This window comes from Urocitellus parryii, chromosome 5 (assembly GCF_045843805.1).
Source record: "Urocitellus parryii isolate mUroPar1 chromosome 5, mUroPar1.hap1, whole genome shotgun sequence".
Taxonomy (NCBI): Eukaryota; Metazoa; Chordata; class Mammalia; order Rodentia; family Sciuridae; genus Urocitellus; species Urocitellus parryii.
In genome coordinates, this window is record NC_135535.1 from 202,188,241 (window position 1) to 202,214,305 (window position 26,065).

General features: G+C 51.7%; 1 protein-coding gene across 3 annotated transcripts in view; it reads right to left on the bottom strand.

The window, feature by feature from the left end:
- Fgfr2 (fibroblast growth factor receptor 2) overlaps positions 1 to 26,065 on the bottom strand; it is a 98,782-nt gene that overhangs the window by 63,453 nt on the left and 9,264 nt on the right. For 2 of the 3 annotated variants that reach the window (XM_077798439.1, XM_026384229.2), the window contains exons 1-3: positions 10,570 to 10,633; positions 9,476 to 9,557; positions 3,066 to 3,070 (exon numbers count right to left, since the gene is read on the bottom strand). In XM_077798439.1, coding sequence (XP_077654565.1) covers positions 3,066 to 3,070; positions 9,476 to 9,557; positions 10,570 to 10,585 — 103 coding nt within the window. In that variant the 5' untranslated portion in view covers positions 10,586 to 10,633. Of the gene's footprint in view, positions 1 to 3,065; positions 3,071 to 9,475; positions 9,558 to 10,569; positions 10,837 to 26,065 lie in introns of those variants that run through there. The other variant, XM_026384219.2, reaches the window with a different exon arrangement.

The following is a 26,065-nucleotide window of genomic DNA, read 5'->3' on the forward strand; positions in this document are numbered from 1 at the left end:
TCCACAGAAAGGCCCACGAGCCATGTTGTGCAAGGTGGCCTGGGTGTCCCTAAGTGGTGCCTCAAGTCCCTGCTGTTCATCTGACCAGCCTCGCTCTGGGGCCTGCTGACATCACACAGGCACAAGAGGCCCTGGAGGGAGGCTGAGTTCCTCAATTTCTTAAAAATGAGCCTGATGCTGGGAGGAAGGAACTGCTTTACAGGGCTGGGCTGTAGGTCAGGGGTAGAGCATCCGCCCAGCGCACGGGGACCACGGATTCAGCCCCAGCACCAAAAAAATAATAATAATTACAGTGGCTCTTCCTGAGATAAACTAGCTTAAAGAACATGGGGGTTCTAGAAAATAGCAACACTGTAAGGACAGCCATACAGCATTCCCTTTAGCCTTGGTCCCCACAGCCTCTTCTCTCCTCAGTATTCCCTGCCGTTTCTGCCATCTAAGCCAGTGCCAAAGAACCATGAGGCAGCTGCAGGGATGTAGCCGGGCACCGGGGACAGGCCAAAACCCAAAAGGCTGGACTCGAACAGCTTCATCTGGAGAAGGAACTGGCACAACCAGTGAAAAGAGTCAAAGGCAGAGACCGACTTCAACAATCTGCTTAAAATGAACCCACAAGCCAAGGGCACCTTGGCCGAGTTGAAGCACGTGAGTATCTAGCGTCCACACCTCACCGGGCAGAACCCTGGGGGTGGACAAAGATGGGTTTCAAGTCATGAATTGGGGGGGAGCTGCAGCAAGACCACCAAAGGCACTCGACCTGAACTCCACCAGTCACCTGGAAGGAAGCCACTTGGCCTCGCCCATGGGCATGGCCCCTTAGGCACCGACCCCCTCGTACCTTCTGATGTCACATGTGGAAAAGAGCAATGCTCTTAGTCACTGAATCCTAATGATGAGCAAATTAAAAGAACAATAAAGACCCAGCCACAAGGAACAAATAAAATCCCATCTTCAAGGGATAGCAGGCCACTCGTTACCGCTGGCCCCACTGAGGCACGTATTGTCTGTGCGTGACCATGTCGAGTGGCATTTCACTTTCCCATAGCAGAAGTGTCTTAGGATTGGGTGGTTGAAGAGGGACTCATAACCCCACAGAAACGCCCCCTCAACACAGCCCTGCCGTCTGTCCCCACCCCGTGGTGAAGTGCCTCTTTGCCTGGGCCACCGTGTGCTTCGGCACCAGGTGTCTCTCGTGGTGTGTGCTGAGTGACGTGGGCGGAGGCCTGAATGCATCCTCCCCCTGCAGAGTGGGCTCTCCAGAGCTGAGGGACGGTGAACCGTGGCCTGACAAGCAGACAAAGACTGTTCCCAGGTGGAGCTCTAGAATGAGGAGCTGCTCTGATGTGGCCCCGGCCAGATCCACCATTCTTCCCAAGCGTGCCAGGCAGACACTGATTCTGTCAATAAATGGGAGGATCAGAGGGGTTTTTTACTGACCCTGCAATTGAAACTTAATGAGAAACCATGGGCTCCGGAGCCCATCCCCGCAAAAAACCTTTTCATATCCCCAATACCGACACCTCAGGTTCATGGTCTGCTCTCTCCCCAGAACCAAAAAGAGAGCACAGCCCAAGGTTTTAAAGGAAAAACATGGAATCATATTACAGAGCTGTACCAAAAGAGGCCTCAGCGACCATCTGGCCCGATGGCTGATGTGATCAGTGTCACCCAGAAAGGTTAAGTGATAGGATCAAGGTCACACAGCCAGAGGCCCCACTGAGGCGAGCCCCAAGTCTCCGGCTCCCTGAGCAGTGCTCTCTCAACCACTCCCGACTGCCCTGTGAACTCTCCCATAGTAATTAAGTCAAAAGTTCAAGATTTATGTGGGCCATGGACGCTGATGACTGCCAACTGTATTTTTATTGATGCAAAAATAAAAACACACACACATACACGCAGCCGGTTCCAGCTCCTAGATTAAGTCACAAACTCCCTAAAGCCCCAGTAAGGCCTCTGCCCTAAGTCTATAATTAGGGCTTTTAAAAATATCACTAATCAGGACATTTGAATGCTCTAACCCCTGAGAGGGGGAAACGTCACCAGCCTTGAAGCCGCCTGGGGTTCATGTGTTTTCAGTCTGATGTGAACTTAGAGAAAGCCAATCTAACAGACGGTGGGGGTGTGAGCCGAGGGGAAGGCCTGTGGCTTCATTTGAGAAATCTCAACCAGCTCAAGGCCGATCAGAAACACATTAAAAAAAAAAACCAGACAAGTTACCCAAGTGAAATGAGTGGAATCCACCAGGTGGCCGGTCACCTGTAGAAAAACCCTCCAGCCTCTGCCTGTGTGTCTTGACCAGGGAGGTAGAGAAGCAAGTGGCCATCACTGTTAGCCTGAGATGAAATGCCCACGCCAACTTACTGACGAGCTTTCCATTACCAAGAATTTCCTAAAACAGCAGGGCGTGGTGGCGCATGCCTGTAATCCCAGCGGCTTGGGAGGCTGAGGCAGGAGGATCACAAGTTCAAAGCCAGGCTCAGCAATGGTGAGATGCTAAGCAACTCAGTGTGACCCTGTCTCTAAAAAAAATACAAAATAGGGCTGGGGGTATGGCTCAGTGGTCGAGTGCCCCTGAGTTCAATCCCTAGTACACTGCCCCCACCCCAAAGAAAAAAAATTTTCAAAAACACAGGAGGCCTGGGGTCTCTGTTTCTTGGTTCCTCTCAACTCCTAGAAGTGTCAACAACTAAGAAAGCTCCATTCACCAACCTAGACATCATCCACCAAGTAAAACTCCCAATGAGAAAATGGCTCAGAACCGTGACCGTGGGCAGGTTCATCCACGAAGAGAGTTTGGAGCCTCAGGCCAAATACTTTTGTTTTCCCCAGTGACTTAAAAAAAAAAGTGCCTTCCCTCTGACATGGAGTACGGGGCATCTGCTGACCTCAACAGGAATGAAACCAGAAGAGAAAATCACCTTGCCCCTCTCCATCTCCGCTCAGCAGAAAGAACCCTCCAGAGGGAGGAGCCTCCATGCAGCCATCTCGCATCTCGCCATCATGTCCCTCTGGCTAAACAATGGGCCTCGACTATTGTCGATCACGACCTTCCCAGGAACTGAGACTCGGGCTCTGAGAAACACTAATCACTTAAACTTAAGCTGGAGGTAATAAAACCCCTTGAGCACACCCGCATACACATTTACTTATCTGCTGCCAGGTAACCCATTAAGATCCCTAATACCTAGGGAAGGCAACGACTGGTTAAGTTATACTTTCCTATGCTAAGGCATCAATTCTGAACCTTGCAAAACCCTCAACCTGGATGCCTTTCAAAAACTAGCATTTGAAACTGTAACTTTCTGTCCAGAGAGAACGAGTTTCACTGACGGGCATGTATAGCTGCATGATTTCCTGGCAGCCGGCGTGTGATGACATCACAGGATTGCTCTGCTCGGGAAACATCTAGCGCTGGCAAGGTGTGAGGTCATCAGCTAGTCAGCTGCTAAAATATGACCAAAGAATGCCCTTTGTATCTGTGAAGGGAGAACTTGACTTAAAGAGGGGTGAGGGTCGGACCCACTAAGTCAGCCCCTGCTGGGTTTTCCAAATCATGTACCATGGTATGTTAATAGAGGCTGTATTATTTAAAAGGGTCTTATGGCCAATACATTTGGAAAAGCCTGGGAAAAAACAAAACTGACAGATGCTTTACTGTAGAACCCCTTGAGGCGTGGATTATACTGTTGGACACTGTACATCTCCAAGAAAGGGTTACGGCAGGCAACATTTCTAAAATTTCAAAACACAACTCACTTGGCAGAGAATCATTTGGAACCAGGGTTCCAAGGTATGGTCTTTGAGAAACACTGGCTTATTTCCTTCATGTATGGAACAGAACCTACACTTCACTCTGTTTTTAACAGATCCATAAAAGATGTAGGTAAGGCCTGTAATTCCACAAAATATTCACTCAACCTCCAGGGAGGTTCTGCCCCCGGGAAGCCAGCAGGTCTTATCAGACAAGATGCAATAAGGGGCGGGGGTTGGGGCTCAGCAGTAGAGCGCCCACCTAGCACGGGCAAGGCCCTGGGTTCGATCCTCAGCACCACATAAAAATTAATTAATTAATTAAAGGTATTGCATCCAGCTACAACTAAAAAGAAAAAAAAAAGATGCAATAAAACAGAAAACAAGCCACTTGTTCTGCCTGTGTAAACACAAAGTCCCCCTCAGAGGAGCCCACTTTGGGACTGGATCAGAGCTGGGTTAAAAGTTAGGAGCAACCTGGATACTGCAGAACATTCCTATAAAAATCAAGCAACACCTTGGTCTTAATGGATACCAGTTTCATGTACAAAATTCAGCAATCCTGCCTTAAGTTCTCTTTTCTTTTTTTTTTTTTTTCCCCCTTTTTCCAGTGCCGGGACGGAGCCCAGGCCCTCACCTTGGTTCTTGTTGGTTGGGCCATCATAGCTGGGCTGGCTACCCCCGCCTGCACCTACCAGGCCTCTCCCAGGAGGCTGCCCTTCCTTCTCACAGCTGAGCACCGACACGGGATGAGCACTAATGCACCCATCAACGTAGGCATCAGAACAGAAGAACCCGACCCACGTTTCTCAAGCTTGAAGACAGAGAACTAAACATGCAATGTCTTAATCCAGAAAGAGACAAAAATCTCCCCAGCAAAGCCCCAAAATGTCACTGTCAGCAGTCAGCAGAAGTTCGCTTGTGAACTTCACTAGAGGAACATTCAAGCCACCCCACGTGGCATTTCCCAGGCAATCAGAGAGCACCCGGGTGTTTCCAGGCGGCTGGAAATGCTGAGAATTCTGCGCTTCTGCAATTTTCCCTATTAATCAGGTCAGGCATTTGACACTTGAGGTGGCAAAAAACTGTTTTAATGGCAACATCCCTTTCCCGCCTTGCCAATGACCCCAGCCACGGCATTCCTCTGTCCGCACAGGCCACAGCTGCTTAATCTCGGCCGCCCCAGGCTGCACCTGTGAATCAGACCAGCCTAATCACACTAACAGATGGCAGAGGCCACGCAGCCAGCTAAGAGCTGCTATCACTTTAAATAGCGTCTAATGTTTCACAGGCACAAACAGAGGCCCTCCCGGGGGTAGCACCTCCAGGGACAGCTAAAACTCGCCCTTCACCACCACAGAGCGCCCATCTCAGGGCCAGAGTGGTGTCATTCGAGAGCCAATTACAAAAACCCCCGGGTGCAAGGTGAAAAAAGCAAGGCACATGCTCCCTCGCTGGCACCCAGCGGACACCCACTGGACAGCTGGCTCGTGGTCACGGTGGAAACCCAGAGGTCTGCTGAGCCCTCAGAGGGAGGATCCATGCCCAGCCTGCTCTACCTGCTGTCGCACTCACTGCTTCACGTGGACTGTGGCGGCGAGCTATCTGGCAGGGCACCTGACCAGCAGGACCACACAGTTGGCAGGCAAGCCAGCCAAACCAAGCTGGGGGAATCTGATGTCCCGATGGGCAGCAAAGGCGCCCACATGCAGTATCACTGCCGAGCTGCAGACAACTGCACCAACGTGCTCACTCCACCCCCAGTGTGAGCCCGGGATGCCCACGGGCATCAGGCCTATGACCCACTCCAGCGCTGCCTTCTGCCCTGAGTCAGGTTTTGCAGATCAATAAATGGAGAAGTGCTCTCCACCGACTGCGACCCGCGGCACCAGCCAGGGCCACTCACAGCCCCTGACTCTTGGCCTCCAGCTCCACACTAGAGCCAAGCAACTAAAGAGGCCAGTGGTACGCTGGGCTGTGTCAGTGTTTTTGTATTAAACAATACTCCGTAGAAGGCCAGGGCGAATCACAGCACATGACGTTTTTACTCGCCTCATTACCCAGTTTCACAACAGAATGGCTCATGGCAAACTCTTGTCCAAGGCAGATCTGCACGTGCAAATCCTAAGCCAGTGGATCTCACAGCTCCATGTGCATCAGAATCACACCCAGTTTCTGCTTCAGTGAGTCTGAGAAGGTGCCTGAGAACCTGCATTTCCAACAACCCCCTCCACCCCCAGCGATACTGATGCTGTTGGCCCAGGACAACACTTTGAGAACCATGGCCCTAAGCTTCCTCTTGCCTAAAAGTAAGAACTCTCATCAACTAAAACATTTCCCTTTTTGCCTAAGCAACTGGGGGACTCAGGGACAAATCCAAACCCTCACTTACGTACCACATTTTTCCCAGGTGCCTAAGATCTATTGTTTCTTCTTCCTTTAAAAAGCCCTGGACTAAATGAGAGTCTTTTCAACAAATGGGACAGGCCCACCTGAACATCCATCCACAGGCAAAATATCAGACTGAGACCTTACAAAACTTAATTTAAAATTGATCATGACTGATATACAAAGAACTCAAAAAATTAAACAATAAGATAACAAATAACCCAATCAACAAATGGGCCAAGGACCTGAACAGACACTTCACAGAGGAGGACATACAATCAATCAACAAGTACATGAAAAAATGCTCACCATCTCTGGCAGTCAGAGAAATGCAAATCAAAACCACCCTAAGATACCATCTCACTCCAGTAAGATTGGCAGCCATTATGAAGTCAAACAACAACAAGTGCTGGCGAGGATGTGGGGAAAAGGGTACTCTTGTACATTGTTGGTGGGACTGCAAATTGGTGCAGCCAATTTGGAAAGCAGTATGGAGATTCCTGGGAAAGCTGGGAATGGATCCATTTGACCCAGCTATCGCCGTTCTCGGACTATTCCCTGAGGATCTTAAAAGAGCGTACTATAGGGATACTGCCACATCAATGATCATAGCGGCACAATTCACAATAGCTAGACTGTGGAACCAACCTAGATGCCCTTCAATAGATGAATGGATTAAAAAATGTGGCATCTATACACAATGGAGTATTACGCAGCACTAAAAAATGACAAAATCATAGAATTTGCAGGGAAATGGATGGCACTAGAGCAGATTATGCTAAGTGAAGCTAGCCAATCCTTAAAAAACAAATGCCAAATGTCTTCTTTGATATAAAGAGAGCAACTAAGAACAGAACAGGGAGGAAGAGCATGAGGAAAAGATTAACACTAAACAGAGACCAGTGGGGGGAGAGAAAGGGAAAGAGAAGGGAAAGCATATGGAAATGGTAGGAGACCCTCAATGTTACACAAAATTACATATAAGAGGTTGTGAGGGGAAAGGGGGGGGGACAAGGGAGAGAATTGAACAAGATCAGATGAGGTAGAGAGGGAAGATGGGAGGGGAGGGGAGGGGGGATAGTAGGGGAGAGGAAAGGTAGCAGAATACAACAGTCACTAATATGCCATTATGTAAAAATGTGAGTGTGTAACCGATGTGATACTGCAATTTGTATTTGGGGTAAAAATGGGAGTTCATAACCCAATTGAGTCAAATGTATGAAAGATGGTATGTCATGAGCTTTGTAATGTTTTGAACAACCAATAAAAAATAAATAAATAAATAAATAAAAATAAAAAAATAAATAAAATAGATTATGACTGTGATCTAAATGTAAAATGGGAAACTACAAAACTCCTAGGAGATAACACAGAGCTGACCTTGCTGGTAGCTTTCTAGATAGCAACACCCAGAGCACCACAATCCACAGAGAGCGGATAAGCTGTGCTTCATGCAAATTGAAGATTTTTGTGCTGTGAGAGCTGCTCAAAGGAATAAAAAGACAAGCCACAGACTGGGAGAAAATATTTGCAAAGACACACAGGACTGCTATCCAAAATATACAAAGAACTCTCAAAACTCAACAATAAGAAAACAAACAACCCAATTAAAAAATGAGCCAAAGGTCTTAGCAGGCACCTCACCCAAGAAGATGCAGGGACGGCAATTAAGCACCTACAAAAGGTGCTTCACCTGGCTCATCCTGAGGGAATGCAAACAAGAACCACAGAGAGACCACAACCACCTCCTCCAAAGGCCAAGATCAGAACAGGGACCAGAGCAAAAGCTGGTGAGGATCTGGAAAGCAAGATGGCGCAGCCCCTCTGGAAGGTGTGTGGTGGCTTCCCACAAACCTGGGCGCACTCTTTCTGCACCATCTAACAATCACAGCACCCCTGGCGATCACCCAGGAGAACTGTGAATGTGCATCTCCACAAAACCTGCCTCGGAGTCGGCAGCAGCTTTATTCCTAGGCGGAGGCCACCGAGCCACCCCAGGGCAGGTGAGTGGGTCAGTAACTGAGGCCCACTGAACTACGGAACAGCATCAGCGCCAAAAAGAAAGGAGCAGTCAGGACGTGGCGACGAGGAGGAAGCCCAGCACACTGCTGGACGAAGGGGCCAACCTGAAGTGTGCGTCCCCAACACAGGACATCTGGAAAGGGCAGAACCACAGGGACAGTACAAAGGCCAGGGTCAACTGGTGGACACAGCAGATTGCTCTGCATGACAGCAATGGTGGACACATATCCTCGGACACTCGTCCTAACTCAGAGTGCACAACACCAAGAGGGACCCTGAGGTGAACCTGAGGCTTTGGGTGATGATGACAAAACTGCTCCTTAAAAAGCCAATTTTTCAAAAAAACTAATTGTTTTATCATTTAGGCCCTGTTTAAATTAACTGACAAAATCGTCTGGAGAAAGTGCAGTCTATACCACACAAGCAAAGAACTCCAGGACCATCACTGTGGGACGCTCCAGCCAGGTCAAGGCAGGACGCAACTCATGCCACCTAGTCTTCTTTCAGGAGCACTGTGCAAATGTCAACTCATTTACGCCTCCTAACCTAACCACCTGGAAGACATGATCATGGTTATTATTCCCATTTTACAGCCCAAGAAACTGAGGCACAGGTGTTCAGTGGGGAACTGAGATGCGGCAGGTAAAGCAGGACTCAGACCCAGGCTGTCCAGCCCCGAGAGGCCAGTCCCGTTCTTACCACCAAATAAAAGGGACCCTCGGGGTCAGCGCTCAGTGTGAACAGCCTCGGAACAAGCAAACACCACCTGGCCCCTCTCCTGTCACTGCCTACCATACGAGGCCCTCATCTTGGAAAGCCAGGGCTTCTCAGCTGTGGCGCACACCGTGGCACACTGACCAGATCGGTCTCTGCGGTCCCAGCAGCAAACCTGGCCCCACCTGTGAGATGCCACTTGTGCCCCTCCCCCACAGTGACAACCAGACGTTAACGGAGGTCCCAGGGAGAGGGACAGGCAGTTGCCCGTGGTCAAGAGTCACTGGATGAAGCCAGACACGGTGGACAGCCATGGAGATGACCAAGGCGGGTGTGGCCGGTCTCGGAACAGTGAGAAACCGGAGGAGAAAAGAAAACCACGAGAAAGGCAGCCGCGGTCTCCACAGAGTGGACAGACACAGGAGAAAGGACGAGCGGTGGTGAAGGGGGGACAGTGACACGGTTTATTCTCAGGTTTGAAAGTTAGGACAGCAGACACACTGGACAGCGGGAGCCGCGGGGCCCAGCGCGGACAAGGACACGGTGGCGGTGGGGTCGCAGCTCCCAGCGCTCCTCTCCCGGGCCTCGGGGCAGCGGCTACTTACTCTTGTTGCTACTGCTCTCACTGACCAAGTCTTCAGAGGCGTCGGTGTCGTCCTCGTCATCTCCGGACGAGAGGGCATCTGTGTGCAAGAGAACACATCCAGGCCTGTGTTTCTGCCCAGCCAAGGGCCGCCGTCACCGCCGCCAGCCCTGCGCCGGGCTGAGCTCACCACCCAGGAACCACCGAGCCTGAGACCACGTTCGGTCGCTTTTAATGGCTTACATGGTCCCTCTGAAGGACAGTGGGTCTCTGTTGGGATTCTCGACGCCTCCTGCTCCCGGGCTACTTAAACACACCGACAGGTTGGATCTGCTGGAACTGGATTTTAAGCTTCTAACAACATTCAAGTCCCCAGCAAATTTACTGATTATGTTACAGCCAACGATTCCTTTCCTCCCCAAGAGAACTTTTCAGCATTTGGGGACCCCTTCCAGAAAGAAATGGGTCCCTCACAAAACATGATCCCTGTGTGGCCCTTCTCGTCATTAACATTCTGAACTTGACCACAGAGAACTTTGACCTTGGCCCCAAAGGGGGCTTGTTGGGTTCCCCACCTCACATGGAAAGAAAGCTGAGAGGAACTCATATTTTAATGAAGGAATCAGAAATTCGGAGCTTCCATATTTCAGTCCTATATTCAAAATGCCAAAGATGTTGGTGGCATCAAGAGAAACAAGACTTATTAACAGTAAAAGTGTGCTGTCTTAAGATGTTGCCTTGCACACAAGATCTCGGTCATTCATGATGATGGGCCTCTCAGAGGACCAGGTCCTACCATATGAATTTCAAAAATGGGTCATCCGGGTGGGGTGACATGCACCTAGAGTCCCAGCTACTCAGGAGGCTGAGGCAGGAGGGTCACTTGAGCCCAGGAGTTCAAGACTAGCCTGGACCACACAGCAAGACCCGATCTCAAAAAGTAAACAAATAATTTTTTAAAAACTGATCAATAACAAACTCTGAAGCTGTGTGCCCCACAGCCAGCCAACTAGCAGATGTCACTACGATTTCACTAGGCAAAAAAAGTAAAAAAAATCAACTTTAACCAGAAAACAGCCAGAGAAGAGGGCGCAGCCTGCGGGCCAACTCACCTGTGACATTCACCATGAAGTACCAAGTCTCACTGTCTACAGTCCTAGCGGCAGTACAAGCATAGAGGCCGGAGTCTCTAGGTGTGGCGCCTTTGACCTGCAAGTACTCCCCAATAAGCACTGTCCTATTGCTGGGCCCCAAGTGAACCCCATCCTTAGTCCAACTGATGGCGGCGGCATCCTTCAACAGGCAGCGCAGCTCTAGCGCCTCCCCTGGCGCGGCCACGTACACTTCGGGTTGGGAGATTTGGTATTTGGTGGGTGGCTCTGCAGAAAGTGGGAGAGAGAGACAGAGACAGATGGGACAGAGCGGGAGGAGAGAACGTCCAACAAGGTCAGTGAGGCCCTCCGTTCCAGGAGAAGCCGTTCCTGTTTGACAAATGGCCCCAGGAGGCGTCCATCTCTCCCCGCACCCCAGGAAGCCAGGAAGCAGCCCACGCTCCAGGGTAGACCGAGGCAGACTGAGCCCCGAAACAGCAGCCAGAGGAAGCACCCAGCTCCGGTTCCACAAGCTGAAGGTCTTTAGAAGCAAACCAGAGCCCAGCCTGGAAGGATGTGCCACGGGACCGTGCCGAAGCTGACCACCAACCTGAAGCCTGCTCGGCCGTCCCCCTGGGAAAGCCCGTTACCGTGGCACTTCCCGTGGGTAAGAGAGTCGCTGGCTCTTACCAATGCGTTGATTGGACGGGACTATGTGCGTCGCTCTCCCTCACTCTCGACTTATCTATTTATATGTGCCACACTTGGCCTCTGGTTGTGAAACCAAGTTCCTTAAAATGAAACGCCTCAAATTCAAGGGAAACCAACCGTCCCATGGAGAGAGATCAGGTACAGAGCTATTGCTGGTCAGGAGTGTGCTGGGCTAGGCTGGGACATGCCCAGAGGCCTTGAGACAAAACTAAAGAGCAGAATGTCCACGGCTGAGAGGGGGCTGTGCCACACTGACCCTGGACGCCTCTTATTCCACGTCACATGGCCCAACCCCACCTGCCACCCACCCCAACTCATACATCCAGGTCCTCAGCCTCCCGGCTTCCTGTGCCTCTCTCTTCTTTGGGGGTATCCCTTCCTCTCTCTCATCCCTGTTCAACCCGACTCTCCTTCAAGCCCAGATCAAGGGCCCTCTGCAGAAGCCCTGGATTGGTCACCTGGCCAGAGGGAAGTGGCCCTGCCCCCTCATTGTACACCTGCCCGCCTTCTCGGCTCCTGGGATGTACATATTTCTTATGAGCACGTCCCGCCTCCCCGAGGACACACAAAGCTGCCAGAGAGGGACACAGTCTTGTGGATCAGTGTGTCCTCCACTCACCCTCGGGCCTGTGGCATACACAGGGACAGCAGGACTGAGCATCATCACAGCCCCCAGAGACACAGGGCAAGATGGAGCAGACCCAAGAGGATCCCACCCACGTTAACTTCCCCAAAGGAGGAGGGAGGAAGCTGCTGGCCTCTAAGAACAGCCAAGGCCACCAGGGGCTGGCCACGAGGTCCATGAAGTGAGCTTTCATCCCCGCAGCGAGGGCTGTGAATGGTACACAGAGCCCCAGGCCTGGAAAACACAAAGCCTCCTTCCCAGCACTGGACGGCTCCAAAGCTGGGCAGTGTCACAAGGCGATTGTTTTGCCCAGAGTCCACTCAGGACACATCTCCCACATGACTGAGATACAGTCAGTCCACGCCTTGGTCCTCACTCCCAAGAAGCATCTGATCCACGAACCACGGCCACCACCACCAGCCCACCTGGGGACCCCGGCCTTCCATGGGGCCCCACCAAGAGGGGCCCAAATGTTTAACAGACTGGAACACAAGGGTCCGGGGGGCACAAAGACCCCGACAAGGTGCAGAAAGAGCCCCACTGGCAGGCGGGCTTCCTTTCAAAGGCTTGTTTTCCTCTCGCACAGCTCCTTATTGAACACCCCCGGGAGCCACGTTTTGTTCTGGACTCTCCGGAAGCAACACAGGAACCTGCCCTCGTGGGGCTTCCACTGTGGTGGGGGTGACAGAGGGGACATATAAATCTACAAAAGAATATAAAGTGTGTGAGGTGGTCGTCAGCAGGGGAAAGAACACAGCAAGACAGCGGCCCACGCAGAAGTGGCGGGTGAGGGCTCCATCTGGGGCAGGACTGGCCAGCGGTGGTCCAGGGGCCAAGCCAGCAGCAGTTTGCTTTTGTCAACCGTGTGCCTGGAGCCCGGCCACGCTCACAGGCTCCGCACTGCCCGGGCTGCTTCTGTGGCACAGGGCAGAGCCGAGTCCTCTCACGGAGGGACCCGTGGCCTGCGGGTTCGGCTCCTGTGATGGGAGACGATCAGAGAAGCTCCTCCAGGAGCGGCCACTTGGGCCGAGAGGCAAAGGACAAAGGGAAAGATGTTGGGAACTTGGTGGGAAGGTTCTCAGATGGGATCTTCCAGGACGGAGCTGAACTGAGGCACTAACAGAAACGCTCAGAAGTCGGGACTCTGAGCTGAAAAGGGAGAGGAGGAGAACTATGGGAGGGACGGCGGACCACCTGTCACTCCACTCCCCGGGCCAGGTGTGGTAGTGTGCGCCTGTACTCCCAGCTACAGCCACTCAGGAGGCTGAGGTAGGAGGACTGCAACTTAGACCCTGTCTCAAAAAAATAGAAAAAGAATGTTCTGGAATTTGCTTTCCTCTGAGCCAGAATGTGTCCTCAAGGATTCCTGAGCAGGGAAGCAGCTGGGTCAAATCACAAAACTTCCCTCCTTGAAAGGAGAGGCGACAGACCCTCGTGGCCCATCTGCTCTGTCCTGTCCCTCAGATAAGGGGAGGCCACGGGCCTACTCCATGTCATAGAATGCTCGCAGATGACATCAGAGGGAAGAAAGATAAGCAAGGCATTTGCAATTACAGAAAAATCCCTCTCCAGAGAAAATACAATTATGATTTCTCAGCCTTTAAATTAGGTATCTCAGTTTTGAGAATCCCTTCCTTCGCGTGAACTCAATGAACCACAAAGTCTTACTGAAACCAGGGGTGTCCCCATGACTGGAACAATGTCACCAAAACACATCCCCACCTGCCAGTTAAGCAAGGTCAGAGAATATTACTCAGCAATGAGAGAGAATAAAATCATGGCATTTGCAGGTAAATGGATGGAGGTTAGAGAAGATAATGCTAAGTGAAGTTAGCTGATCCCAAATAACCAATGCTAAATGTTTTCCTTGATAAAAGGAGGCCGATTCATAGTGGGATAGGGAGAGGGGGCATGGGAGGAATAGATGAATTTAGATAGGGCAGAGGGGTTGGAGGGGAAGGGAGGGGGCATGGGGTCATAATGATGGTGGAATGTGATGATCTTTATTATCCAAAGTACATGTGTGAAGACACGAATTGGTGTGAATATACTTTGAGTACAACCAGAGATATGAAAAACTGTGCTCTATATGTGTAATGAGAACTGTAATGCATTCCACTGTCCTATAAAAAATAAAAACAAAACAAGGGACAGAGTCTTGTTCTGGGTTGGACACGAGATGATGGGTTCTGGGGTGCTACCCTGGGGGCAAAGAAAATGACACCCTGGGACTCTCCATCCAGCCACAGGCTCCCCAACGAAGAGCAGAGGTGCCCAAATATCCAGCCACTATTTGTGAGGCTCCAGGGGCTCCCTGTGTGGACCTGACCTTCCAACTATAACCCACTGAGTGGACAACAGCACATCCCGGTGACCCTCCAGAGACATTCACCACGACTGGGAACACCAGTGATCAAAGGACAGAGAACCTCTGCGACTTCAGGCTGGCTCCCGTCTCTGTGGACAGTTAGGGTGTCTTCAGGTACCAAAAATGGATCTTATTTCCATTAAACCCAGGTCAAAACTGTCATCCATTTTCCAGTGACATCATAAACCACAAGCACAGTAAACTCTCTCTGCTGAATGCATCAGTAAGATAATGAGGTTTATCCATAAAATCGAGCCGTGACAACTTTAAAGGCAAACTCAGAAGACACCCCTCCTCCTCCCTGAGCTAGGCAACAGGCCCTCCCACGGGGGGGGGGGGGTGTCTGCAGTGTTTGCCACACCCCTGGGCGTCCCAGGCAGACTCCAGCACAGACTAGAAGAAGAGGGGATACATGAAGAAAGGCATAGGAAGGGGACAGCAGGAGGGACAGGCTGAAGCTGTAAGGAGAGGGGAGGGCCAGAGCGTCAACCAGTGACCCAGCTCGCAGGTCCCTGCCCAAGGGCACACAGTAGAGACCACACAGCTGGCCCCGCTGAAGCTACCCTGTTCCTGTCCTGCCTTAAGGCCATTTGCTTTCTTGGGGCTTTGGCTTCTGTGTGGCCTCAGAGCCCACTCCCTCTAAGTAGCGTGACCAAAGCCCCTCATGCTGCTCTGGGAGGGGCCAAGACAATCTGCTCATCTGCTGGGACCAGGGGTGCGTGCCTGCCACACCCCACCTGCCACCCCAACCTGGACTGCCCACCACTAACGCGGGCCACTCCCTCCCTGACTCCGCCTCACTGCACGGCCTGCTCTGTGAAATATGACAGTTGACACAGGGCAAGGAGCTCCCTGGGAAATCTAAACAATGCCTTTTATAGCAATATCAACATTTCCTGGATTTGGTGTTTCTGATGCTGCAGCACACGGTTCACCTCTCCCAAGGCCCACAGCCTCACCTTGCGCCTCTGTCCTGCCAAAATGCAACAGGGAGAAGGTTCCAGAAGCCACTCTGCTCACACCACATGCTCTTCCAGAGGGTTCCACAGAGAGAGGGCTTGTCCCCACATAGTTTCCATAATATAAACTGAAATTCAAAAGGGAGCAAGCAAGCAAGCTGGGACGAACCCTGGGCATTCTGTGTCATGTTACCTAAAACTGCTCAACAAACAAGGTGACAAGTTTACTTTCTGGGCGGGCTCGGCGCTCTGGCTTCCACCTGCGGCAAGCGCACGGGCACCAGGCACTGCTGCCCAGGAGCGGGGACCGGGTGGCCTTCTCCCCCAGCTTCCAACGCTGGAGAAGCTGGCAGCTGGTTCAGCCGGGGCGGGCTCAACAGGTAGGCTGCTCTGAGAGTCAGAAAGAGCGAGGGTAACGTCCCCAGGAGTCACCCACATGAGCCTGTGACTCCTGCCCTCCCCAGAGCCTCTGCCCTCCCCGAGAACTCCCTCAATCCCGTGCTCCTCCAAAATTCCAGTGGGAAATTGGAAATAAGGGGTCTCCAAGCAGGGAGAGGGACTCTGAGGCAGGGTCTCATGACTCTCCCGGGCCCTCAGCAGATCCAGGGAGAGGTCCTGACCTGTGGGTGAGACCTCATACTGATGTCACCTGGGACAAGCTCTGTAGGTAAATGAAGGGGCGGGGCCTTGCTGCAGGTGAAGGCAGCCCCAGGAGGGGGAACCCTGCCCAAGCGGCTGCCCCCTCCGCCCAGCTGAATCCTCCCCAGCCCAGCGGGAGGACATGCTGTGACCACAGAGGAGCCTGGACAGGGGAAGCTGCGTGGTCCCACCTCCTGTTGCCGGTCCAGCTACAGCCGCACCCAGACTGTCACTTCTCATCAAGCCTGCCCATTCTCCCCCGGGCTTTCTGAAGTGGCGCCCAAACGCCAACAGAGAACAGATGGGAGCCCCGGCCTGCCTTGTCCCGCCATCCCAGGGGACGCTCCGTGGGCTTAAACTTCTGGGGGGAAAGAGCAACTTGTGCCAACAGGACAACTAACCACACTCCACTGTCACCAAGAAAGCGGTTTCTGGGGTGTCCCCAGCATGGCGCCTTTTCAAGTGTCTACGGGATCCAGTTTCAAGGACACATAGGGTCCCGGGACCAGGCCCCTCCAAGGGCTCCTCCCTACGGGGTCACCCAGTCCCTGCGCATTCCCCACAGAGAGGAAGACAGGGAGGGGAGAGAAGTCCTTGAACATAGAGCTGTCGAGCAGGAGGAGAGAAAAGGGGCAGAGGAAGGGGCCAAGAGAGAAGAGGGGACAGAAGAAAGGGAGAAGGGGAGGAGGAGCTGAGGGGCAGGGACAGACGGGAGGAGGAGGAGCTGAGGGGCGGGGACAGGGGGGGCTAGCGGGCCTGGCGGGCTGTGCTGTCATGTCCTGTTGGGGCTAAACCCATCCGCACCTGCAGGCAGGGCTCAGGCCCACTAGCCCTGTCCCGGGGACATCTGCAGCAAAAATAGTAAAGTGGCCTCGGGCTCCTGGTGGCCCCCCAGACGTTCTGTCACCTGGTACAAGACAAACGCGATGCTGAGGGACTGCCAGAGTCTTGACAGCAACACACGGGATCAAGCTGTAAAAGTCACTGCAAAAAGTCACAGCACATGCAGGTGGGGTCAGAGGTCCCCCATCCAGTTGGCCTGCACCATGTCCCTGGCCCCAGGCTGGTCTGCACGGCCATGCCAAGGTCCTGGTGAGACGCTTCAGCTGGACAACGCCCAGTTCTCTGTCCACAGGATCAGAACCCCCCTCGCACGCACTCCTGGAATATTTTCCACAACAGTGAAATGAGGGAATCCAGACAGACAGACAGACACCTGGCATGGGCAGCCTGGCTTTTTAGAAACCCAGAGCTGTTTAGCAAGATCTGGGGCTTTGGAAGAGCCCAGCCCGACACTTCCAATGACAAGGTCTTGGTGAAGCTCGCACAGAACTCAGGCAGTGGGGTCCCCTCGGTGGCGTCCTGCAGCAAGGACTCTACACAGACACCGAGTCAGCGGCCCCCACGCAGCTGCTTCAGCTCAGACGCCTTAGACCCGCCCCCTTCACAAGAGCCAACGTCAAACACAGGCCTCACAAGGCAGAGGTGCTACTTGTCCTTTAACAGGGGGTGAGGGGACATACACTCTGCCCAGTATAAAGAGTATAAAGTTCTCACCCATGGGGCCAGGGATGTGGCTCAGTGCTCAAGTGCTGGCCTAGCCTGTGGGGGGCCTCAAGTTCAATCAAAGAAAGAAAAAAAAGTTCTCATCCTCACGAAATGCTGCCAGCACAAAGTTGGGGACAAAAAGCCGAAGCGGTGAAAAGGTGTCCAGGAAAGGGCTGCAGGCCTTTCTCCCTCTTCCCAGCCAACTGTCTGGCGTCCTGTAGCCCTGCACGGGGCTGAAATGTCACATGTCAGAACTCAACATGCTGCGTCCCAGGAACCAGGTACTGTCACCACCGCTAACAGCTACCTCTGTGGCAGCAGCCTGATGGCTCCAGAAACTCTGGCCTGGCTCCCCCACCACGTGACCAGACAGAGCATAACTAATGTCTCCAATATGGTGACCATTATTTCTAGGCACGCCCTTCACACAATTTAGGCCCCTCTACGAGAGGCAGGGTGGACAGCTCTCTACATTTGAATGACATCATACTGTTGCCCATGAGAAAATAAAAACGTAGAAAGAGCAGAGGCCTAGGAATGTACTCACTGAGGAACGGGGCACCCTGGTCACCCTGGTCACCCAACACTGGGACTCAAAGTGGAATTGAGTGGAATCACTTAAAGTGGAATCAGAAAAAACATCCAGATTTGGTCAGCATCCCCCTCTCTCCCAATTTCACCAGCTCGTGACAATTTTTTCCAAAAGGCATAGAGGCACAGAGGGACAGTCCCCCTCACCCCGTCACAATACCTGCATTCAACTCTTATACTCACAAGAGCGAAATGCCCACTGGACCATCAAGATGTGCAAATCAAATCCGATCCACAGGCATAAAATGCCTGGATGTTGGCGGCTTTGCTTGGGCAAGAATTACAAAATTGAGCCTTTGTTCAAAAAGCATGTCCCAAAGAGAGAAGCCATCAGGTCCTAGAGCGCCCAGGAAGTAGAAACCTGCACTACAAGTTATGTGTAAGTGCTCCGCGCTCCCTGCTCGGGGTTACAATGGGGAGTCTGTCACAGCCGCCCTGCCCACTGGTCCTGGGCCTCTTGCCTCCTGAAATGCACTCGCAGAGAAAGCTGGTGCTTCCCACTCTCTGCAGGGGTGCCGAGGACACGCTGTTCTTGAAAACCTCGTCACCAAAAGCTAGCCCTGAAGACCGAAGGCCCCAGAACCCCGCTTGTCCAGCAGCAAGCCAGGTATGTCCTCCCCACATCCCGGCATCAGGAAAAGCACCTGAGCCCCCAGGAGGGGAAGGAATGAGCCACGTGGGTCACCTTTAGTGACATGATCTTAAGGTTGGGAGGCTTGCTGAGGTGTCACCTTGGAAAAGGAAGGTTTCTCTAGTTCTGAAGCCTAACACTCTGCCCCTCCCCCAAATTCCTCATCTCCAAGACCTGGTGACAGCACCAGCCCTAAGTAGCTTTCTGCATTTTACCAAGTGGCAGAGGAGATGCTGCCCTCGGGTTCACGGCCACACCCTGAGCCTCCTCTGCACCCTGGCTCTGTTAAGGCTGGGGTCTCATCTTGGTCCCTTCCCTAGCAAAGAGGCCAGGGTGAGGCCAGGGATACTAAACATGCAGGCTGAGCAGACCCAAGTCCCAATTCTGCCCCCTACCCACCGTGTCCTTGGAGCAAGCCCTTGGCTTTTCTAATCCTTCATTTTTTTCTTGCCCTGCAAACTGGGAACCTTAACAAATGAGAGAAGGCCCCAGGAGCGAGGCCCACCTCAGTAAGAGCTCATCCCTCAGCACCCCCTCCCCCGGCCTCTTGCTGAACGGAGTCACCAATGGAGTCCAGCGGCTCAAGCTCGGAGCCCCCCCAGAGTCCCCACCCCTGCTCCAGCACCCCTCACCTATTAAGCCCATCTCAGACAGCGGTCAGAAAGCCCAGGCAAAGCACCACCCCACAGTCCACGCCATGCCTCCTCCGTCTCTCCACAGAACCTCTGCACAAGCCTGACCCATCACCAGGGCCTCCCCATCCACTCCCCGGGCCATCGAGGACACCGGGTGTTCTGAAAAGCACATCTGGGCTCCACCTTTACAGCAAAAAAATAAAAAACAAATAAAAAGGCACGGACCTCTCTACACAGAATACATTGGGGCCCACCTGCCGCAGACCACTCTTCCTCACAGCACAGACTGCCTGCCCTCAGAGGCCTGTTCCTGCTCCTCTGCCCAGCAGGCTCCTATTCAGTCTACAAAGCCCAGCTCAAGTATCTCCCTAGGAAACTTCCTGCTTCCAAGGCAGACACTGCTGCTCCCATCTCCAGGACACCACAGCCTTTGTTTCTCTGTGTAGCCTGTGCAACAAACACCATCTGCCTCCCAGGTCAATCCATCCACCTGAGTTCCTTCTCAGACTTTACTGTACATGAAGGTCACCTTCCTAGGCCCCAGAGAAAGGCCCCAGGGGAGCCGGTCTGGGCTGGGGACTGAGACTCTAGTTGCCCCAGGTTCCCAGATGAGGCCAACCTGCTGCTCCAAGGGCCACACTGTCCTAGGACAAGAGTTCCAGACCCTTAATCCTGGTTTCCAGGACAGAGGCACCTCCAAGTCTCCTGCTGCTAGCCAAGGCCACCTAAGGACAAACCCCAGGCTGCCTCAGAAGGCCTCTGTAGCCCCTGAAAAGAGGCACACCTGAGAGAAGGCACCCCAACTTGCAGCTGGCCCCACCCTGGGCAGGGGGGCCGTCCTGGGCTCCTCCTCATGGGTCACAATTTGATACTAACGGGTCAGCAGACAGCTTTCTCCAGCCCCGTGAGAACCTCCATTAGCATTCCTCTGACTTCAAAACAGGGTTTTCTTTCAAATGAACAAATCTGTCACATCATGTACATGTAAGTTACCTAAGCAGGGACTCCTGGAACGTACCCAAATGGAACTAAACTTGGGAAGAACTTGTGAGATTCATCATCATCAACGCCCAAGCCCAACACCTGCTCCACTGATTTAGCAAGAGAAGCAGCCGACGGCTTATTAAAACGCCACCTACTACACCTCCGCCCCACCGACCTGATGTTTATGCGAGTGGCACAGTAATACCCCACGGAATTCCCTAGAGACCAAGATCCCAGCAGGCTCGGGGCTGAATAACTCATCACAACCCCCACAGCATCCTGGGAATAAGCCAGTAAATCAAACCATGGGCAGGAGGCCCAGGAGCCGAGGGCCAGCATGTTGGGTCACTGGCCTGCATTCCAGAGTGCCTCAGGCCAGCCATGCAACTGCATTCCAGAACCAAGTGTCCACTGTTACCTGTGGCTCCCAGAAGCTACAGCAGGGACAAGGCTGCCCCTCCCTGACACTGAAATAATCAATAAGTGGTACATACTCATCAAGTGCAAACATTCGTTCTCAAAGTCCCCTAAAGGGCAGATCAATGTCCAAATCCTAGGTGACATTTTCCCCAGCCACAGACCAGGCCCTCTCTTGAGGAGTACTTTAGAAATAAAAGAATACTTCTAATGGCACAGCTACAGAAGAAAGGGGGGTCAGGGTTAAGAGTTATTCCAAGAGGGCAGGGCTGCCTCCTGCTCCTTTGGCGAGGACCTTTTGGGGGTATTGTTCAGCAAGTTTATTTAAAGGCCACGGCCTTTCTTCTCTCAGCAGGACCCCAGTTCCAACACCCGTTCAGAGGCTGCAGATGTGCCCCAGGACTGGTCCCTCCCAGCAGCATCCCAGCCATCTGCAAAGGAAGGGGCAGCAGCTGGAGACAGGGAAACAGATGGCCCTCCTCAACTGAACGGGTTTGATCCCACTCCTGGGGCTCTGCTAGTAAGGGCCAGGCCTACGTGGTAGCTGGAGGCAGAGAGGTAGCCCAAGGAACCCCGGGCAAGCAGCTAGATGGGAATGACCTCACAGAGGGTTTCCCAAACTCACTCTGACTCCCATGAGTTTGTACCCCAGAGCCCAGGGAAGGCAAGTCAGAGGCACAAGAATCACTTTTCTTAGGTGTTTTGCAGAAAAAAGCAAAACTCCCCCTCCTGGGGACACTGTCCTAGAGGACTGAAATCCACATTAATTCAGGAAATTCCAAATTAAGATGGCCCCACTTGGTCAACTTTTTCCCCAGCCCTGTACCACAGCTTTGCATAGAGGTAAAAGCTCTGAAGAGCCCCCACCTCAGTAAGTCCCCTCCAAGACCCCAGAAGCGCTGGACCTGGAAAAGGATGGACAAGCCTCCTGACATGCTGGCCTCTGGCAGCCAGGGCATCCCAGGAGCACAAGGTACAAACCACTACCTGCCGGGCCACGCTGGGCTCTCCTGTCTGCCCAGCCCTGCCAGCTCCCTGCCCCCAAGATGGCCTGGCAAGAAGCTGCCAATCAGAGAGAGAGAGAGAGAGAGTGCCAGGAGCAGACCACCAGGGAGCAGGCTGGCCCGACCTGCAGAGCGTGGCCCGGCATCCTCACAAGCTGCACCCAAGGATGGGCACCTTTCTGCAATGGAGGCGGGGTGGCCTCTGAGCTGCACAGGGTCACCAGACAGCCTCTGGGCCACCTCTGTCAACAGAAGCCAGCTGGGGACAGCAGAGAGGCCCTGGATGATCCACTGGCTGGAGGAGGGGCAACCTGATGGGCAAGAAGGCTGCCGGGAAGTCCAGCAGCAAGTTTGCTGGAGAAGCAAGGAGGATGACCACCTCCTTGAGGTGAAGGCCAGCCTCAGAAGGTGCACAAGTCCCCAGAAAATCCTCAACCTGGTACCCAGACCCACCAGCCTCATTCCAGGGCAGCACTCGGCCTCCTGGGGTTCCCCACGTCCCCGGACAGGCCAAGCACTCCCTCACAGCACCTTCACCTTGGGGTGGAAGTGGCCCTTCCTTTTCACCATTATTTCACAAAAGCTGGTCTCCCTGCTTGACAGGACTTCAGGCTGTTTTCTGCTTGCTATTCTTTTTCCACAGAAAATAACTCATACTAGGGTCTCAAAAAATAAACTGAGAACAAATGAACGATGGAACTCAAAGAAGCCACATTAATGACCTGCAACCAGAAAAGTCTCTGCCAAGCTCCAGGGTTGCGGGGATCAGAGGGGAAGCTGCCCTGCTCCTTCCAGGCAGGAATTCCACCACTAAACCCACACTTCTAAATGCCTGCGACCCTGGGCGTCCACAGCCACTGTGCAGAGACCCACGCAGTCCTTTTTTATTTAAGTCATCAAATTGAACTTTGCTTGCTTTAAAAAGCGCTCTATCACCTGGCCTCTTTTCCCCTAGGGACACCATTCCTGGCCAAGGAAGGGAAGGTGTCTCCACTTCTGCCCCTTCATTCTTGGAATTTTTCTCTTTTGTGGAGGGAGTTCCTAGTCTCTGTTCCTAATCTCTGCAGGGAAGTAACTGGAAGGGCCAGGCAGGCTTTGGTACTTGTCATTTCCATAATCACGGGTTGTAGGAGGTCCTGGTTCAGGGGTCCTACGGGTGGGCCTTCATTTTCCACTGAATCACTAATCAGAAATGCTGGAAGGGCACAGTGGTGCACATCTGTCATCCCAGCAACTTGAGAGGCTGAAGCAGGAGGATCACAAGTTCAAGACCAGCCTCAACACTTCAGCAAGGCTTTAAACAACTTAGCGAGGCCCTGTCTCAAAATGAAAAATAAGAAGGACTGGGGATGTGGCTCAGTGGTTAAGCACCTCTGGGTTCAATTCCATACCCAAAAAAAAAAAAAAAAAAAAAAATGATACTGGGAAGAAAAGCTTGACATATTAAAAAAGCAACAGCCAAAAAGGCTAATGGATTGTAGGCTCCAGGGCAGACCCCAAAAGCACTGGGTCAAGGAAGATCTGGGGTGACCTGCATGTCCTTATGGTCCCAAATTGGCCTGGTCACTGGGGCCCAGGGAAGCCTCCCAGTGGTCTCCCTGGGACCAGAAGCCAGAGAGAATTGGCTTCTTACTGATCAGCTGCCCCCTAACAGAAGCCACTCCAGAAGAATCACAAAGTGGTATTATTAGTTCCATTGTCTGAGATCTTTCCTCAAATTACTTTAGGAAAATAGGTGTAAATACACGAGAAAGAAACAACCAACCACCAGTGTCCTTGTAAGTTTCACAGTCCCATGGCAGATCCAGCACAGAAAGGAAGAGGAAATAGAAAGAAGTGCTCCTCAAAACATCCTCCTGCTCAGGAAGGAAGAGCCAGCTGTGAAATCTGTCTTGGGCCAATAAAATCACTCGGAGGCCTGAGCCTGCTCACCACCTGGGAGGTCTTAAGAGGAGTCACTTAGGACCTGATCCATAAGATGAGAATAGGAGCACCTAGGATCTGTCGCTTGGAGATAATAATGTCCAAGTACCTAGTGCAGCCTCCTACACACAGAAGCCACCTAATGAATGGCAGCTCATTCCCGTCTCCATCACTATTTCATCCTCATTATCTCAGGCAGCCCGCTACAGGAACAGGATCTCATCCCCCAGGTCGGTCCTATCAAGCAGCTCCCAGGGGAGACCATGCAAATGAATGCTCAGCCCCGCCCCCACTGTGGGTCCCACCATGACTGCTTGAGCAAGCCCAGCCACCTGGGCACCTGGGGACTTCCAGCAGGCAGAAGGCACGTGGCCACGGGAGGCAGAGCACTCCCTCACTGACCTGAACAGCAGAGCCCACTCCACCACCCCCGCACCCCACTACCTCCTCCCCGATCTTCACAGGGCCTAAGTCAACCCTTGGGAACCTCAAACAGGAGACTCCTTTGCCAAAACATGTTGTGCCTCTCGGCGACTGTGCCCCACTGTTCACTGTACAGCTGTAACTGACTTTTTTCAGCAAGAGAGAAAAATGTGAACCCTGAGCCATTTGGGCTACAAATGGGAAGTAACTGGAAGGGCTTCATTTCTCCAAAATCCTTGAGACTTGCAAAAGCCCAAGATAATCAGAAGGGCTGGACAAACCCAGGGCTTAGAGCTTGTTTTCTGTTTCATTAATGTAAAACTTATCATCAGATCTATATAGTGCATGGTATCTGTATATTGTACGGTAAACATCTTATCAGCCTATGAAATATTGTTTTTAAATTCACTTTGACAAGGAGGCAGGGTGGGGTAGGGAAGAAAGCTTCATTTGCTAAGCACCTACCCTGGGCCGGGATTTGCAGAGGGGCTTTGCGTCATTTGCCTTTAATCTGCACAGTCACCCTTCAAGATAGATATTATCTTTGAGGCTCAATATCTTTGACAAGTTATCTAACTTGTCCAAGGTCACAAGGAGATACTGGAGACACTGGAACCCAACTCCCAAGGCCAAGTTCCTCTGCAAGTTTGTCTCCAGAAAGCAACCTTATTAATTCATTTTTTAATGTCATTACAGGATTTGGATCCAACGTATAGAGAAGTCCTAGTCTTTGAAAGATGTGAATGGTTTCAAATTAATATCACCTAAGATACATTCAATAGTGTGCCAACTACAGCCATCTAAGAATGTAGCATGTCTTAGTGGAAATCCGGGAGGCTTAGCAGGACAGGAAGGAAGTTTGATGAAGGCAGCCATGGGACTTCAGGGCAATCCCACTGTCAACTGACTTCTGAACTTGAAGGGTACTAAAGAATTTAAACTCTCAATTTGACCTCTGAAAATCTTGATATTCAGTTTCTAACACCCCCCCAGGTCCCCTGTACATGTATGCACATGTGCATGCACACACACACAAACACACACACACACACACACACACACACTCACACACAGTTGGCCTCTTTCAATGTCCGGACACTTTTAAAATATAACAATTGGCCACATGTGGGGAAAAAACTTCATAAGTCAACTGTCAAGTGTCAAAACAGGTCCCATATAGTAACACAGGCATTTTGAGGTTAGAAAATAATCATGGTAATTTATACAGAGTTCACTTTATTCATAATAGACCTGTGAATTGAGCTGTTTCTAGGAAGGTGCAACATAAATCATGTAAATAAATATGTCCCTTGTTCTCATTCCTAATTCTATCAGCATTTTTCTTAGGAGTTATTTTTAACCTCATAAAACATGTTCACCATACCCTGAAATTCTAGATGCATGCATTCTGGTCAGAAATGACTTGGAATTTATAGTTCGTCAGACAAGGAGTTAAAGGAAAGCATACGCCATAGCTTAGGTCCCTTACTCAGGCCAGTCAAAAAAATTTTTTTATTCATAGGATGTGGCAAAAGTCCACAGTGGGGTGTGAGTACTTATGGTAGTCGGAATAAATGACACATCCAACATCTTAAAACTCCATCATGGTACAAGTTTTCCAAAATCAAAATCACTGACAATCTAAAGCATGCCTACACTTTGACCATGGTTTGTCCCAGTCGTTAAATACGTGTTTGTAGAAACAAAATATAAATGGTGGGCTGGGGCTGGGGCTCAGTGGTAGCATGTAAGGCACTGGGTTTGATCCTCAGCACCACATAAAAATAAATAAATAGAAATAAAGAAAATCGTGTCCATCTATAACTAAAAAAAAAAAAAATTTTAATATAAACGGTAAAGGCCTGACATTATAAAAACAGAGGCCACAAAAAGCCTGTGGCCACACTGATGGAGCTACCATCTTGGATTTTCTATCACGCCAAAACCAGGGATAGTAAGCAATCAGAGCCAGGGAGGGAAACCTGGTGTGGCCTTTGTTCATTTCTGAAGGGGACAGACAGGAAGGACAGCCATGTGAAGTACCCAGCAGCCTGTTCAC